General features: G+C 38.7%; 1 protein-coding gene across 1 annotated transcript in view; it reads left to right on the top strand.

Moving 5' to 3' along the window:
* The window catches only part of sorcs3b (sortilin related VPS10 domain containing receptor 3b), a 57,011-nt gene that overhangs the window by 18,265 nt on the left and 23,822 nt on the right, over nucleotides 1-14,924 (top strand). Inside the window, exons 2-7 of the mRNA XM_030747705.1 lie at nucleotides 705-772; nucleotides 10,812-10,911; nucleotides 11,048-11,206; nucleotides 11,381-11,454; nucleotides 12,362-12,426; nucleotides 13,057-13,175. Coding sequence (XP_030603565.1) covers nucleotides 705-772; nucleotides 10,812-10,911; nucleotides 11,048-11,206; nucleotides 11,381-11,454; nucleotides 12,362-12,426; nucleotides 13,057-13,175 — 585 coding nt within the window. The remainder of the gene's footprint in view (nucleotides 1-704; nucleotides 773-10,811; nucleotides 10,912-11,047; nucleotides 11,207-11,380; nucleotides 11,455-12,361; nucleotides 12,427-13,056; nucleotides 13,176-14,924) is intronic.

Below are 14,924 nucleotides of genomic sequence, written 5' to 3'. Positions count from 1 at the left end.
GAGTTATGAGCATCCCCACGGGAAGTCATTTATAATGCCATTGGAGTGACAATAATGCGTTTGCACACCATTTCACTCTGCCCTCTGTGCCTTGACAGGCTTTTATGGGCTGCATTTTTTGTTTCCCCAGAAACACATTGTCCAACCATCTCCAGAGAATAAATGTTCTGCTTAAACTGAAACTGGACATCTTCCAATGAGTAAAATAAGTAAAATAACACAACATGTACCATCAGCATTTGAGATCTGTTGGTGCTTTTGCAGCTACACGACATAAATGTTTTGAAGGTAGAAGCAAGGATGAAGTTAAAAAAAAAAAAAAGAAAAAGGAAATGAGAGAAGATGTTGCAGTGCAGCCACTGACTGCATTTCTTTTCATTGTTCACTGAACAATTATGTTCAGAGTTTGCTGTCATGTAAGTATCATTCCACATGAGATACAGACACAATTCTTGACAGCCCACATGGATTTTTTTTCAGATCCTGCCACCAGTAGACTGACATTTCCTGACAACATGAGGATCACTTGTCATTGGGATAACATACTGTATGAGCCTGATATTTATTAGTAAAGAAATGTAGCGGACATGCTGTATTTATTCCAAGTCATTAGGTGGAGACAGATAATGTGTGCTGGCGAGGCAAAGGTTTCTAATGCAGATCTTGACTTGTAATTAAATATGTCTGTTGCTGTTACCTTGTAGGTTATCCTGATCTTGACTAAGCTCTATGACTTCAACCTGGGGGCTGTTACTGAGAGCTCACTCTGGAGGTAAGTTTTCCTTTTTTAATCTCGGCTATTTTTCCATATCCATACCAATATAAAGACTGTGATATCATTGCAGGAATTTTATAAAAATGCAAAAGCACAAGCCCAAAAAACAAGAATAATATATTCATAGAGTGCTGTATACTGTAAGCATGATTTATAGTATTCTTCCTGGCTAGGATATGAACAATCAAGTTTCCACTCAAAGCCAATATAAAGTATGTTTTAATAAAGCATCCAGAATGAACCATCCTCTTTTTGCTTCCTGCACTTCCATAAATAACACAACTAGCACCACAACAGCCTTTTAGAGAAGGCCCAACCTATTTTCTGTCCATCATCAGCAAGGCTATTTCTGAAAGATAAACCACAAGACTGATCTGAGGGATTCTTTGTTTGGATCTGTGGTGCTTTTCCTCTGACCTAGAAACTTTGTGATGGAGTTTTTGATTGATTGTCATCTGTAACCTTTTGTTTCAGAAGCAATTGACATGCAATTGCTGCTATATACAGTAGCTGTAGTAATTTCATTCAGTATGTATTGAGAGGTGAGTTACAGTGCCCTGTCAGGTCATAAATAAGAATGGAATTCATTAAGGATTATACCATAGAGCCCAATCCAGCCTCTGATATGCCTTTTCTCTCACCTCTGCCATAGCCTGCAGAGAACTCATTTCATTCTGAAATACACGTGAAAAAGAGACCATCAGTCCGCCAAGCATGGAGTTTCAAATTAATATCTGTTTCACCAGAGGCGGCACTAAGATTTACACCCGACTTGACACATTTTGAAATCCCATATTGTGTACAGGAGGTCTTCCATCATCAAGGTGTCTGCTTAACAATGGCACCACGAGTAAATTAGAGTGTTCCTCAGGGGATGCACGAAGGTTCTTAGTATGGGTATTAGAAAAGCAGAGATTTGAATGTTATGAAAAGAAAAGGGAGTAAATGATTTCTGTGATAACACAATAAATGATTTATGTCTACAGCTGCAGGCCTCTGTTGGTGGCAAAATGCAGCACTCAGATCAACGGGTGACTTACAGAAGCCATCTAAACACGCATCAAGTGCCTTTGTGTTTTGAAATGCCTGCCGTTTCTGTTCAAGAAACCTCACAATATAGTAACGTCATTTAAGGGGCTTTCTTCCACCTCTGCAATCAAAGAGCGATATGCCAGCTGAAAGGAGTACTTAAGCACAAATACAAATGTGTTTAGGGTAAGGCTTTGAAAACAATGTCGACAGCAAACAGAACGATTCAAGTTAATGCACAGACAATGATAGCAGACACTGGGTGTCTATCCAATTATACAGTGAAATTACATTTGGAGGCACTCAGGTAGAACTGAAGCGTGGTTTGTGCTGAGAAAAAAATATGAGAACTGAGATTATGAACACATCTGCCCTTGTTATGGATAGTGGTTTTATGAAATGCAAGCATTTACATGCACTTTATAATATCGCATTATCACATTGTCACAATAAATCTGTATCTATCACTTTTTTAGCTAATTTTTTTTTTCACTTCAGCAACAGAATATTGCACCTTAAATGCTTGTATGTGCTAGTGTTAGCTACTAAAATAGCATTGCTTTTCTCAGACTGCGCATCGCTGGGACACTCCTGTTTATCCTCTGTCTGATAAATTTTGCTTTATCTCCCATTTCTTTTAGACCACCCTTCAGAAAAGATTGGTCTGACTGGTCAGCTAGCAAGTCGCAAGTGTTGCAACACTTGCTACATTAGAGCTGTCGCCTGTAAACAAAAAGATTTAGCTTAAGCCTAATTTGAATTGCATTATGATAATTTTACATGTAAATATAGCCAAGCCCACAGCGTCACTCCTGTTTTTAGCTTATTTGTAAGCATTGCTGCTATAGTTTGTTTAGATGTTCATAGTAGGAGGCTGAAAAGTGGCTTCAAAGTATAGGCTGGTTTACATTGGTTTAAACTGGCTGCATTTGTGTCGCTGTTTCATGTGCATTCTGTAGTCTAAAAAATATGTAAATGTGGAGCTTTATTGGGGATTCAGCAAAATATAGCATGTAAGTGCAAAGAGAGTTGGGAAGAAACAAATGAATAAAACAATAATGGTAACTGCACTAGCTGCGCACAGTGCTAGAACTTAACTTATAAGGATTTTCTTATTGTTGTGGGGAGATTGCCACCAAAACAAAAGTAATCCACTGGCTTTTCAGTTCTTCAATTGCTGGGAATGCATGTGTTCAGCAACAACAGATAATTTGGAGTGCTTTGTCCATTTTGTCTGAGGGTGTGCCAAACTTGCCCCTATGTGGGCAGTATAACAGTGTGCCATGTAGTGGCATAGATAAGTAAGAGAAGAAAATCCTGGACTAAAAGTGTTTCAAACTGTTCATAAGCACAAATTTTCTGTGGGAGAGAATAGCTACATTTGTCTTCTATTACTTTGAAAACCTTTTACATTTACAAAAAAAGCCATGTAACAGACTAAAGGGTAGGGGAGAAACTCAAAAAGCATAATGTGAGCACTTTAGGTTTTCCCTACAGAAAAGAAAACCTAATGAAAGAGGATGAAACTAAATATCTAAATCAGTTGAAAGCACAGAGAATAAAAGCCAATTCTGACTCTAATTTAAGATTAAAAGCTATATGAAAGGGGATTTCATCACAGCACTTGAAAGGATGTCTTCAAAATTCCTTCTTCACAGCCTTCAATGTACAAACAGTATGGAAGGAGAGTTATTACTCATATACTGTAAGCTTGCAATGTGCCCATTACTCAGAATAATGTTATATTCAAGAACTGTAGCCGTGCTGGATGTTTTAGCTCTTCAACAACAAAGCATACTAAATACTATGTTTGCTTATGGTGTATTACTGCTGAACATTTTCCAACATATACCTGAACTTCATTAATTGATTTCCTACCTGGTTTTATTACATGTCAGTGTATCGTGAAAATCAGCTTGCAGAGACTTGCCTGACATGCAGGGAATGGATGTTTCATCTGCATGATGTCTTTGTCAAATTTAAATTATTTCGATTCCGAGTGAGAACTGCTTGATTATTATCCCAACCTTTTCACTGCAGAAATCTGCCAGACCTGTTTAACTCATAATGCTTCTCTTGATATTCATATTTTCTTGTTGGCTGTCAAAAAGCTTTAAAGTTTGAGCTTTCCTTAATGATTTAGAAAGCATGAGTCTTCAAATTAGCCCTTGTGTAATATTCATCACCTTAAAGTGATGGCATATTTCTCCTTAAAATTCACAAAAGGCTAAAGGTACCTTGTGGAATTTTTTTCATAACAATAATACTATACAAAAGTCTTGAGTCACCCCTCATCTCTTTCTGTTTTGCTAGGAAAATGGGAAAAGCAGCGCTTTATTGAAATCTGTACATACAGGTACTGGTCATAAAATTAGAATATCATGAAAAACTTAATTTATTTCAGTAATTCCATTCAAAAAAGTGAAACTTGTATAGTATATTCATTCATTACACACAGACTGATATATTCCAAAGGTTTATTTCTTTTAATTTTGATGATTATAACTGACAACTAATGAAAACCCCAAATTCAGTATCTCAGAAAATTAGAATATTGTGAAAAGGTTCAATATTGAAGACACCTGGTGCCACACTCTAATCAGCTAATTAACTCAAAACACCTGCAAAGGCCTTTAAATGGTCTCTCAGTCTAGTTCTGTAGGCTCCACAATCATGGGGAAGACTGCTGACTTGACAGTTGTCCAAAAGATGGCCACTGACACCTCGCACAAGGAGGGCAAGACACAAAAGGTCATTGCTAAAGAGGCTGGCTGTTCACAGAGCTCTGTGTCCAAGCACATTAATAGAGAGGCGAAGGGAAGGAAAAGATGTGGTAGAAAAAAGTGTACAAGCAATAGGGATAACCGCACCTTGGAAAGGATTGTGAAACAAACCCATTCAAAAATGTGGGGGAGATTCAAAAACAGTGGACTGCAGCTGGAGTCAGTGCTTCAAGAACCACCATGCACAGACGTATGCAAGACATGGGTTTCAGCTGTCGCAGTCCTTGTTTCAAGACACTCTTGAACAAGAGGCAGCATCAGAAGCGTCTCACCTGGACTAAAGACAAAAAGGACTGGACTGCTGCTGAGTGCTCCAAAGTTATGTCCTCTGATGAAAGTAAATTTTGCATTTCCTTTGGAAATCAAGGTCCCAGAGTCTGGAGGAAGAGAGGAGAGGCACAGAACCCACGTTGCTTGAGGTCCAGTGTAAAGTTTCCACAGTCAGTGATGGTTTGGGGTGCCATGTCATCTGCTGATGTTGGTTCACTGTGTTTTCTGAGGTCCAAGGTCAACGCAGCCATGTACCAGGAAATTTTAGAGCACTTCATGCTTCCTGCTGCTGACCAACTTTATGGAGATGCAGATTTCATTTTCCAACAGGACTTAACACCTGCATACAGTGCCAAAGCTACCAGTACCTGGTTTAAGGACCATGGTATCCCTGTATCCCTCAATTGGTCAGCAAACTCGCCTGACCTTATCCCCATAGAAAATCTATGGAGTATTGTGAAGAGAAAGACGTGATACACCAGACCCAACAATTCAGAAGAACTGAAGGCCACTATCAGAGCAGGCTCTCATAACACCTGAGCAGTGCCACAGGCTGATCGACTCCATGCCACGCCGCATTGCTGCAGTAATTCAGGTAAAAGGAGCCCCAACTAAGTATTGAGTGCTGTACATGCTCATACTTTTCATGTTCATACTTTTCAGTTGGCCAACATTTCTAAAAATCCTTTTTTTTGTAATGGTCTTAAGTAATCTAATTTTCTGAGATATTGAATTTGGGGTTTTCATTAGTTGTCAGTTATAATCATCAAAATTAAAAGAAACAAATATTTGAAATATATCAGGCTGTGTGTAATGAATGACTGTAAGTTACAAGTTTCACTTTTGGAATGGAATTACTGAAATAAATCAACTTTTTCATGATATCCTAATTTTATGACCAGCACCTGTACATATATAAAATTACGGTACATAGGCAAAAACAGAGTTTGTACCAGTCTACAAAACTTGAAAATCAATATTTTGGTATGACCACATTTATTCTTCAACACACTCTTCAAAAAACTCTCTTAGTCAGTTTTCTTGTAATTTCTTTAAGTAGTCTTCAGGAATAGTTCCCCAGGATCCTTGAAAAACATTCCAAAGCTCTTCTTTGGATGTTGATCCCACACTACAGTACTTCAATAATGTTGAGGTCTGGGCTCTGAGGAGGCCAGTCCATGACTGATAGTGTTCCATTGTATGTTTTTTTTTTCTATCCAGGTATGCTTTTACTGCATTGGCAGTGTGTTTGTTTTTGCCAATCAGACGCTTTCCAGATGGTATTGCATGGTGAATCAAAATCTGATGGTCTTTTTCTGTGTTCTGTAATTCCATCAATTTTGACAAGATCCCAAACACTACTGGCTAAAATCAGCCCCAAAGCATTGTGTTTTACAGATGGCTGTAGACACTTGCTGTTGTATGTCTCGCCTGATCTTCTCCATACATATTGACATTGATTTGAACCAAAAATTTGAAGTTTGGTTCATCTCTTGATAAGAACTGTTGCCAATGATTTCCGGTCCAGTTCTTCTGTAACTTGGAATACCTCAGCCTTTTCTCCCTGTTTTCCTTCCTGAAGAATGGCTTCTTGACAGCCATCCTTCCACTGAGACCAATTCTGATTAAGCTTTGGCAAACAGTAGATGATCGACTGAAGGGCCAGATGTATCTCTGAGGTCCTGTGTAAGGTTTCTGCTTTTTCCTATTTCTTAAGGGTGTGACTTTCAGATACTGTTCATTTGCAGATGTTTTTTAGGCCCGACACTTTTCTTTTGTTTTCCCCTTGTCAAGTTTCTTCAATTTTCTTAAGCAAAATCATTGCACAGCATGCTGAGAGATGACAAGTTTTCATCTAATAGCTCTTTGCAAATCACCTTGTTGGTGCACAAAGACTATTTTATGTCTATCAAACTGTGTTATCTTTGGCATTTGTTAGTAGATTCAGCTAAAGAAATGGGAACAAATTATGTGTTTATGCAACAGACTGCTAGGAACAAAGTGCCTAAAGATACAAATTATATTTTTTTTACTAAGCTGTCTGTTATGTGTAGACACAACACTGGTCATCCTTGAGTTAGATGCCTTTTTTATGCTTAAATGATTCACAGGTCAGTGTTTAGTGGCTTAACCAACCAACAAATAAGTTCCACTGTAAATAGTCAATTACAGTGACTAAACTGAAAATGTCAAGATTTTCAGTCCAGAGTCAAAAAGCAGCCAATCTTCAGAAAGCCTAGAGAACTATTGCTCAAACCCACTTTAAAAAAAAAAAAAATACGAGAAAATCTGGCTCCTTGGAACCAAAATATAAAGAAATGTGGGGTGGCTCAAGACTTTTGCTGTGCTCAAGACTGTACATTGCATGTATTCCTGAAGCCAAACAAGCTTGTTCAAGAAATGTCCTACCTTATTAAATAATTGCACAGCTAGCTATTAAAAAATATTTTGCAGCGACTTTAGTTAGCAATCGTGTTTCTTCCTTTCCCACAAGACTGATATTATCTGAGGATCTTTAGTAATCTATAAAAATTGCAGAGGTCATCTGTAATCTTAATCCCTTGTGAATGTGCCATGTTTGTAATTTGTAAGTACATATTCCACTGCAAATTACTTACCTTACCTTACACAGAAGTACTGTGACATCAATACTCTAACACATATTGACATCTCAGTGATGTCTCTTTTTATAGGCACCTGTTTTGTGCCTCTTTATGTTTTGCTGCTTTTTAGATACAAATTCAGGAAAACGTTTTGCCACACAGCATGCACACCCATTCATACAAAAGGCAAGCTCAAATTATTATTTGGCAGTCTATAGTAACATTAGTTCTGTGGCTGGCTACCAGACATGTTATTAAATTCAAGCAAATCACAGACTTTGCTCATCTTATTTTGGGTAAATTTCTAAATCAAATGAAGTGATAATACCAATCCTGTGTGAATAGAGGTTTTCTCTGCTGTTTCCTTGGGGTTTATTGGCACCAGTAGCTGATCAATAGAATAAACAGTGTGATGTCATATGCTAGCCTACCATTCATTTTATTGGCAAACTAATCATTGAGGGAAATGTATTAATTTGCTTTGACAGTGGCTTCACCTTTGCTGCTTCTTTTTTTTTTATATTTCAGCTGTTCTTTCTTCTTTTCACAGCTTTCATGCAGCATGCATTTGTTACCTACAATACAATATTTTGTCAGCAGTGATAATATGTATCCTGTCTCCTGTATACTTGTTTGTGCCATTTCAGTCCTAAAGCTACAAGACTGTTGCTAAATTACATACAATTCTTGTATAACTATACTGCCTGCACAAGAACTAGGCAGGTTAGTATTCATCATATAATCATTTTCCACTTTCCAACTTCCATCCACCTTTTCCAACTCCAAACCATTTAAAACTAAAAGCTTGTTGGTGTTTATAATTTTCAGGTAATATTTGTGTGATATGAGAGGGTGCGGGCTAAAGTGATTCACACTGTTTATTAAGGCATTCATAATTATTAGACGGGTTTAATTATTTCAGGTAAAATGAGCCAATGAAGAGATTTAAATAACGAATATCAAAAAGTATACAGTGAGTTTTAGATGTCTGCAAACCCTCTTTAATTAACTAACAAATAATTAAATGTTTTGTTAAAAATGGGCAAAAGGCACAAATTAATTGCAGAAGAATATAGGTAACCCATTATCCTCCAGTTCTGACAGAACAGAAACAATATGAAATGAGAGTGACTCTTTTTGGGCCAGATGGATGGGGCCGTGGCTGGATTACTAAACACAAAGTGCACCGGGTGGAGGTGGAAGAGGGGTACTGGTAAGCGCTGCTATAATTAAGGGCTAGTTGGACCTTTTGGGGTTGAAAGTGGACTGAAGAATTCCAGAGTCACAGTGAAGTTTTTGGAAGAGACTTTCTTCAAATTGTGATACTGGAAGAAGTCTGCAGGATTTAAGAAGGCTTTTATGCAGGAAAATCCTCCATCACATGCATACAATACTCCACTGCTAGCCAAGGGAAGCCTCAAAAATTAATCAAGACATGGCCTTTTCCTCACCTGTCCTAAATCCTATTAAAAACTTGTGGGTCCCTCTCAAGCACAAGATGGGCTACAGTGTTCCTCTTTGAATAACAAACCTGTGGTAGGCATTGATATTTAAATGAAAGTTGATCTTAAAGAGAAAACTAACCTTTCTTCCTTTAATTCTGCTGGAAACATTCCTCAGAGATTTTGGTCCATATTGACATGATAACAACATGCAGTTATGGTAAATAAACTGTTTTTTACAATATATACCACTTTTCTACTCAATTTGAACACTTCACATGCTTTTCTTCCTACAAACCTCATTCACACACACATTCATACAAGCCTAGGCACTTTTAACATTCACACGCAACTCGTGGTTCAGAACCTTGCCCAAGGAGACTACAGCATACAGGCTGGAGAAATCAGGGGTTGAACCATTGACCTTCTGATTAGTACATAACCCGCTTTACCTCCTGAGCTTCAGCCACCCCTGCAGATTTGCTGGCTGCACATCCATAATAGGAATCTCCCAAAGGTGTGCTATTGGTTCGAGATCTGTTAACTGTGGATGCCATTTAAGTACAGTGAGCTCACTGTCATGTTCAAGAAACCAGTTTGAGATGATTTCGGCTTTGTGACATGGCGTATTATTCTGTTGAAAGCAGCCATCAGAAGATGGGTACACTGTGGTCATTAAGGGATGGATGTGGTCAGCAGCAATACCCGGGTGGTGTTTAAACAATGCTCAGTTGGTACTGAGGGGCCCAAAGTGTTCCAACAAAAGATCTCCCACACCATTATGCAACCACCAGCCTCAACTGTTGATAGAAGGTATGATGAATCCATGCTTTCATGTTGTTCGCTCCAAAAGTCTGGCCCTACCCTGGGAAAACCCAAGCAGCTTCTGAAATATTCAGACCAGCCCATCTGGCACCAACAACCATACAACTTTCAAAGTCACTTAAATCACCTTTCTTCCCCCCATTCCGATGCTCAGTTTGAACATGCCTACGTGCTATGTGATCAGCTGATTAGATATTTGTGTTAATGAGCAGTCACACAGCTGTAACTTTCCTCTCAAAACACAAATCATGAGCTGCCAAGTTATTCACAATTTTTAAGTTCCACAGTCTGCACAGCAAATTAATGTTTTTGAAATATTTGCGTGAATACTGATATTGTGTTTTTAAAAATAATAAGCAGATGTTACAGCTAGTTAGAGTAAATGTTTTCACTTTGATTTATATTTATTTATATGTATGTTCGCTACTGTGCAAATTTGTATGTGACTCAGCATCTTGCTTTCAAAGCCAAGTTTTGCTGCTTAGCACTCAAAATACTTGGCGTCACTGCCTGAAGCTTAAGATACAAACAAACAAACAAACAAACAAACAAACAAACAAAATACAGTAGATACCCACTCACTAGTTGCTAAAAGTGCCACAGGGTTACTTTTAGCAGTAATTAATTTTAACTTTTTATCCAGCATATTTCTGTAAAAAATTAGCTCTACAGTTACTACTTGAAAGCCCTGCTTTTTAACCAACTGCCACCCTCTCTGATTACATTACACATTTAGTCCTTTTATAATTTGAGCTCCTACGGTGAATGGTAGTTTTAGTGTTTAGTTTTTAATGCAGCACTTTACAGGAGCAACAAACTTACATTAGCATGAAGTAGACTCTGCAACTAGATTTTCATCCCTTAAAGCAAAAAGCTGCCCAAATGGTAGAAAATCTATCTAAAAATGAATGGTGTACTCTGGAGAGGCAGTCTTCTAAAGAATAAGTGACTTGCAGTTAATGGGCTAAAACATCCCAACACTCTGCTATGGGGCTTTCAGATTTATCTCTAATGGATTTTTTTCATCAAACATGAAATGTTGTTTTTTTTTTATTTACTTATTTCTTTTTTTGTTTGTGTCCAGATCCACAGATTATGGGAGCACCTACACCAAACTCAACGACAAAGTGGGTTCAAGGACAGTTTTAAGTTACCTGTATGTCTGCCCTACCAACAAACAGAAGGTTAGCATTTAACCAGTTGCTTTTATGTCTCACAAGCTTGGTCCTGGCATCAAGTTAGATTTTCTAATGCTGTTTTCTCTCCCTCTCTCTCCCTTTCTTTGTATTTATCCACATCATCTGGCCCTCTTTACTTTAGATAATGATGCTTAGTGACCCAGAGGTAGAGAGCGCTGTTCTCATCAGTTCGGATGAAGGGGCGAGCTTTGAGAAGTATCTTATTAACTTCAATATCCTGAGTCTGCTCTTCCATCCTTCCCAGGAGAACTGGATACTGGCATACAGTCATGACAGCAAGGTATCTTCTGAGCAAATCTACCGTGAACCTTAAAGTGTGAATAAAATGATGTATGTTGCCAAAGGTTTTTTTAATATTTTGCTTTCACGTGTTTCTGCTGTGCCATGGAGATCATTAGCATCTTATTCCTGAAACTTTTAAGTGTGATGAAGATCAGATAATTTTGTCTTGCAGCTGTACAGTTCGATGGACTTTGGGAGGAAATGGCAGCTTGTTCATGACAACGTGATGCCAGGGAGATTCTACTGGTAAGCTTATGTGGACCTTATGTGTTTAATCTTTTGTACAGTGATTGACTGTAATTTGTTATTGCATAATCAGTGTTCACAACCCCATGGTCTTAGAAGGATCCTGTGACTTCTATTCAAAAACAGATCTCCCTCATAGCACTGAAGCGCAAAACTGATTGTATCCATGTCACGTAGACCTCAAGGAATATGTTTCTTTGTCCATAGCACAAACATGACATGCTGTTTTTGTTGTTGCTGTCATTTAGTAATCTTGACTGTGCGGGCACAAGGCAGTGAATATTGATGTGAGGCCGTTTATCCCTGTTTGTCATGGTTTGTGTCAAATCAAGTGTGGGTTTGGGGTTTTTTTTGTCCTTTTTTTGTTGTTTTTGCTGGGTAAGAAAGGACATTGGTTGGAGGACATCCTCTCCACATGCATGAAGAGTGAGATGTTTGATAAATAAGAAAAGCACAGCGGGTGCAGTAGCACCCGAAACAATGCATTATTTGTGCTCTTGAAAACTATTTCTTCATGCACATTATGCCAAATAGTTATTTTTCAAAATAAACCTGCAGCCACCTACAATTTTACAACAACACACATTTCCCAGGGTAGATATTTATGGGAATAGGGGATGTTTTGTCAACACCCCCCACCCCATACCACTCCTTTTTTGTTGTTTCCTCCACTAATGCCTTGGTGAATTGAGATTAATTGCCGCTGGTAGCGCAGATTGTACACTGACTGATCTACGGGAAATAAAAACGTATTGTTATTGGTTTCACAGAATAGGGATGTCCATCTAAAACTGTGGCACTATTCTGTGCCTCCCCTTTATTCTCCCTCTTTTCATTTTTTTCTTTTCATATCCACCAACCTTTTTTTCTGCTTCTCTTTATTTTCTCCCCCTCTTGTTCTTTCAAGGGCGGTAATGGGGCTGGACAGAGAATCAGATGTGGTCCACATCGAGACGCGCATCGGAAAAGGCCGTGAGTACTGCACTCCAGTTCGCTGCAGTAGCAAGACCCACAGGACCCCTTGCCTCTCATTTAGAGTGAGGTCACGGGCAAGATGAGACCTGTTCTGCTGTTCAGATTGGTCCCTGAAGTCTAGTAAAGCAGAATAGGTGTCTCCTGACAAAAACGGAGAATTTTAGTGGGCTGATGGATGTTTCTTCTGCTTAATCTCCCCCCTGTGTTTCACCGACAAACCTCAGCTTCCCCTTTCTAAACAGCATGGCATATTCTGTCAAACCAATTAAAGGAGTTTCCTGCATTAGAAATGATGCTCATAACCCTCCTGTGGTGAGAAAATGTGTATCAGAATTACCATACAACCTCTTCTAGTCTGACACAATAACATCTTGAACTTTACGCTGTCGTGTAACACTGCCACAGCTTTGACTTTAATAGTCTTGAATCTAATTTGGATTTAAAAAGTATCCGGTGACTAGTATCAGTGGCTGAATATTACACAAGCTGAAAATTGTTTCAGAGCGATGAACGTCGAGTGGATTTTGGATTTACATACTGTATACCAGCTCCAGTGCATACAAAGTACTGTTTGAAGATAAATGGTTGTAATCTACTTCTGATTGATTTCCTTTTGCCTCTTTCCAGGTGCTCAGTACGTGAGGTGCAGAGCCCAGCGATGCACAGAAGGCAACAGACAGTACCTTTTTCCTGGACATGTAGACACCAACTCACTCGTCGTACAGGATGAATACGTTTTCACACAGGTTCGCATAGTAATAGATTACTTTTCTCGATTAAACTTCATCTTTTCACGCAAAGGTTGCTGTCTGTGTGATCTTTGATTTTCTTGTCTTTTCATTGTCGTTTGTTTTCATTTTGCTCTCGTGTGCACCCAATTCATCCTTTTCCATCAAAACCCATGTAATAGCTTTCTCCAACACACCTGTTCCCCACTGGCCCGATGTGTGTTTTGATTATGTTTTGTCTCGTTCATGTCAAGGCACGCTCAGTCTTTGAGTTTCCACACAGACATACTCCATGCCTGAAAAATGTGCGGCAAAGGAACTGTGAATAGACAGGTTGGTGTCCTTATTAACATTCACTCTGACTTTGACTCCAATTAGACAGCCACAGTCAGCGTCATTACTAGAAAATTTAATTTTCAAATGCCCTCCAATGTCATTGATTTCTATTCACAGCTATGCATTTTTCTCTTGCTGGTCAGGCTTGATGCATTTTGGTCATCCTTGGCTATTCTAACTAAATTTCAGAAAAATAAAAATAAAATTATAGTAGTTTTCGGTGGCTGCTTTGATTTTAAATAAACACCCCTAAATATTTGCTGTTCATTTTAATTTATTTATCCACAGATTTAATCTTTTGATATGATATCATATTGCAGCAGCAATGCTAGCAGTGACCTAGTTTTCACTTTCAACACATTTAATCCACTGACTTGATTGGAATGGCTGCAATGTAAGAATGAAACAGTATGGAAAAAAAAAATCACAGTGTGATTCAGAAATGGTGATTCAATAAAAAGCCCAAATTGCATTTAGCTGAGATGAGATTGACCGTCAAGGCAGAGGCAGACACGAGGAAGATTCTGGTGAAAGTAACTGGACATACAGGGAGTGTCTGCACGGAGATCTGGTGGCACAGATGACTTTCTTGTGACTTTCATTGCTTGGGGCAGTTGGATTTAACTTGACAAAGAGTAATGAGGTTATCGATTGGGCTACAACGAAATAAGCAGTCTTCAACACCTCCAAAGTCTCTTGGGAGGGAAGGAACAGCCAAGTGCAACATCCTCAAAAATGTGGCCTGGGAAAATGCAGCTCATTGATTTTCGATAGATTATTCCATTAGAGTCCTAATGTAGTGTGTTGGGGGACAAACACCATCCTTCTAGTTGATTAGAAAATAAGCAATCAAGTAGTGTTGCTCTGCCTGTAAGTGGAAGGGAAAGTGGTAGTGCATTAAGATCTCCAAGAAGCACTGTAGATAAAGCCAACACAATTTTCAGAGCCTCTTAGTTTTAGACTAATTGTGATAATGACAATAATTTCTGTTGTGCTTAATTTTTGTCTGCTTTCAACACTGTGTGAAGCAGTGTTCATATACCACCTTCATGTCCTCATTTCAATTCAGTTCATCCAGTTTTATTTATTTAGTGCCAAATCACAACAGTCGCCTCAAGGCGTTTTACATTGTAAAGGTAAAGACCATATAATAATACAGAGAAAACTCCAACAATCAGATGACCCGCTAGTAGCAAGCACTTGGCTACAGTGGGAAGGAAAAACTCCCTTTTAACAGGAAGAAACCTCGGCAGAACCAGGCTCAGGGAGGGGCAGCTATCTGCTGTGACTGGTTAGGGGTGAGGGAAGGGAGACAGGGCAAAAGACATGCTGTGGAAGAGAGCCAGAGCTTAATGATAGTGAATGATTAAATACAGAGTGGTGTATAAACACAGAGAGTGAAAAGAGGTGAGTGAGAAAGAAACACTCACT

The sequence above is a fragment of the Archocentrus centrarchus genome, chromosome 15 (assembly GCF_007364275.1).
Source record: "Archocentrus centrarchus isolate MPI-CPG fArcCen1 chromosome 15, fArcCen1, whole genome shotgun sequence".
In the NCBI taxonomy this organism is placed as follows: Eukaryota; Metazoa; Chordata; class Actinopteri; order Cichliformes; family Cichlidae; genus Archocentrus; species Archocentrus centrarchus.
This window is presented reverse-complemented; position numbering and strand designations above follow the sequence as displayed.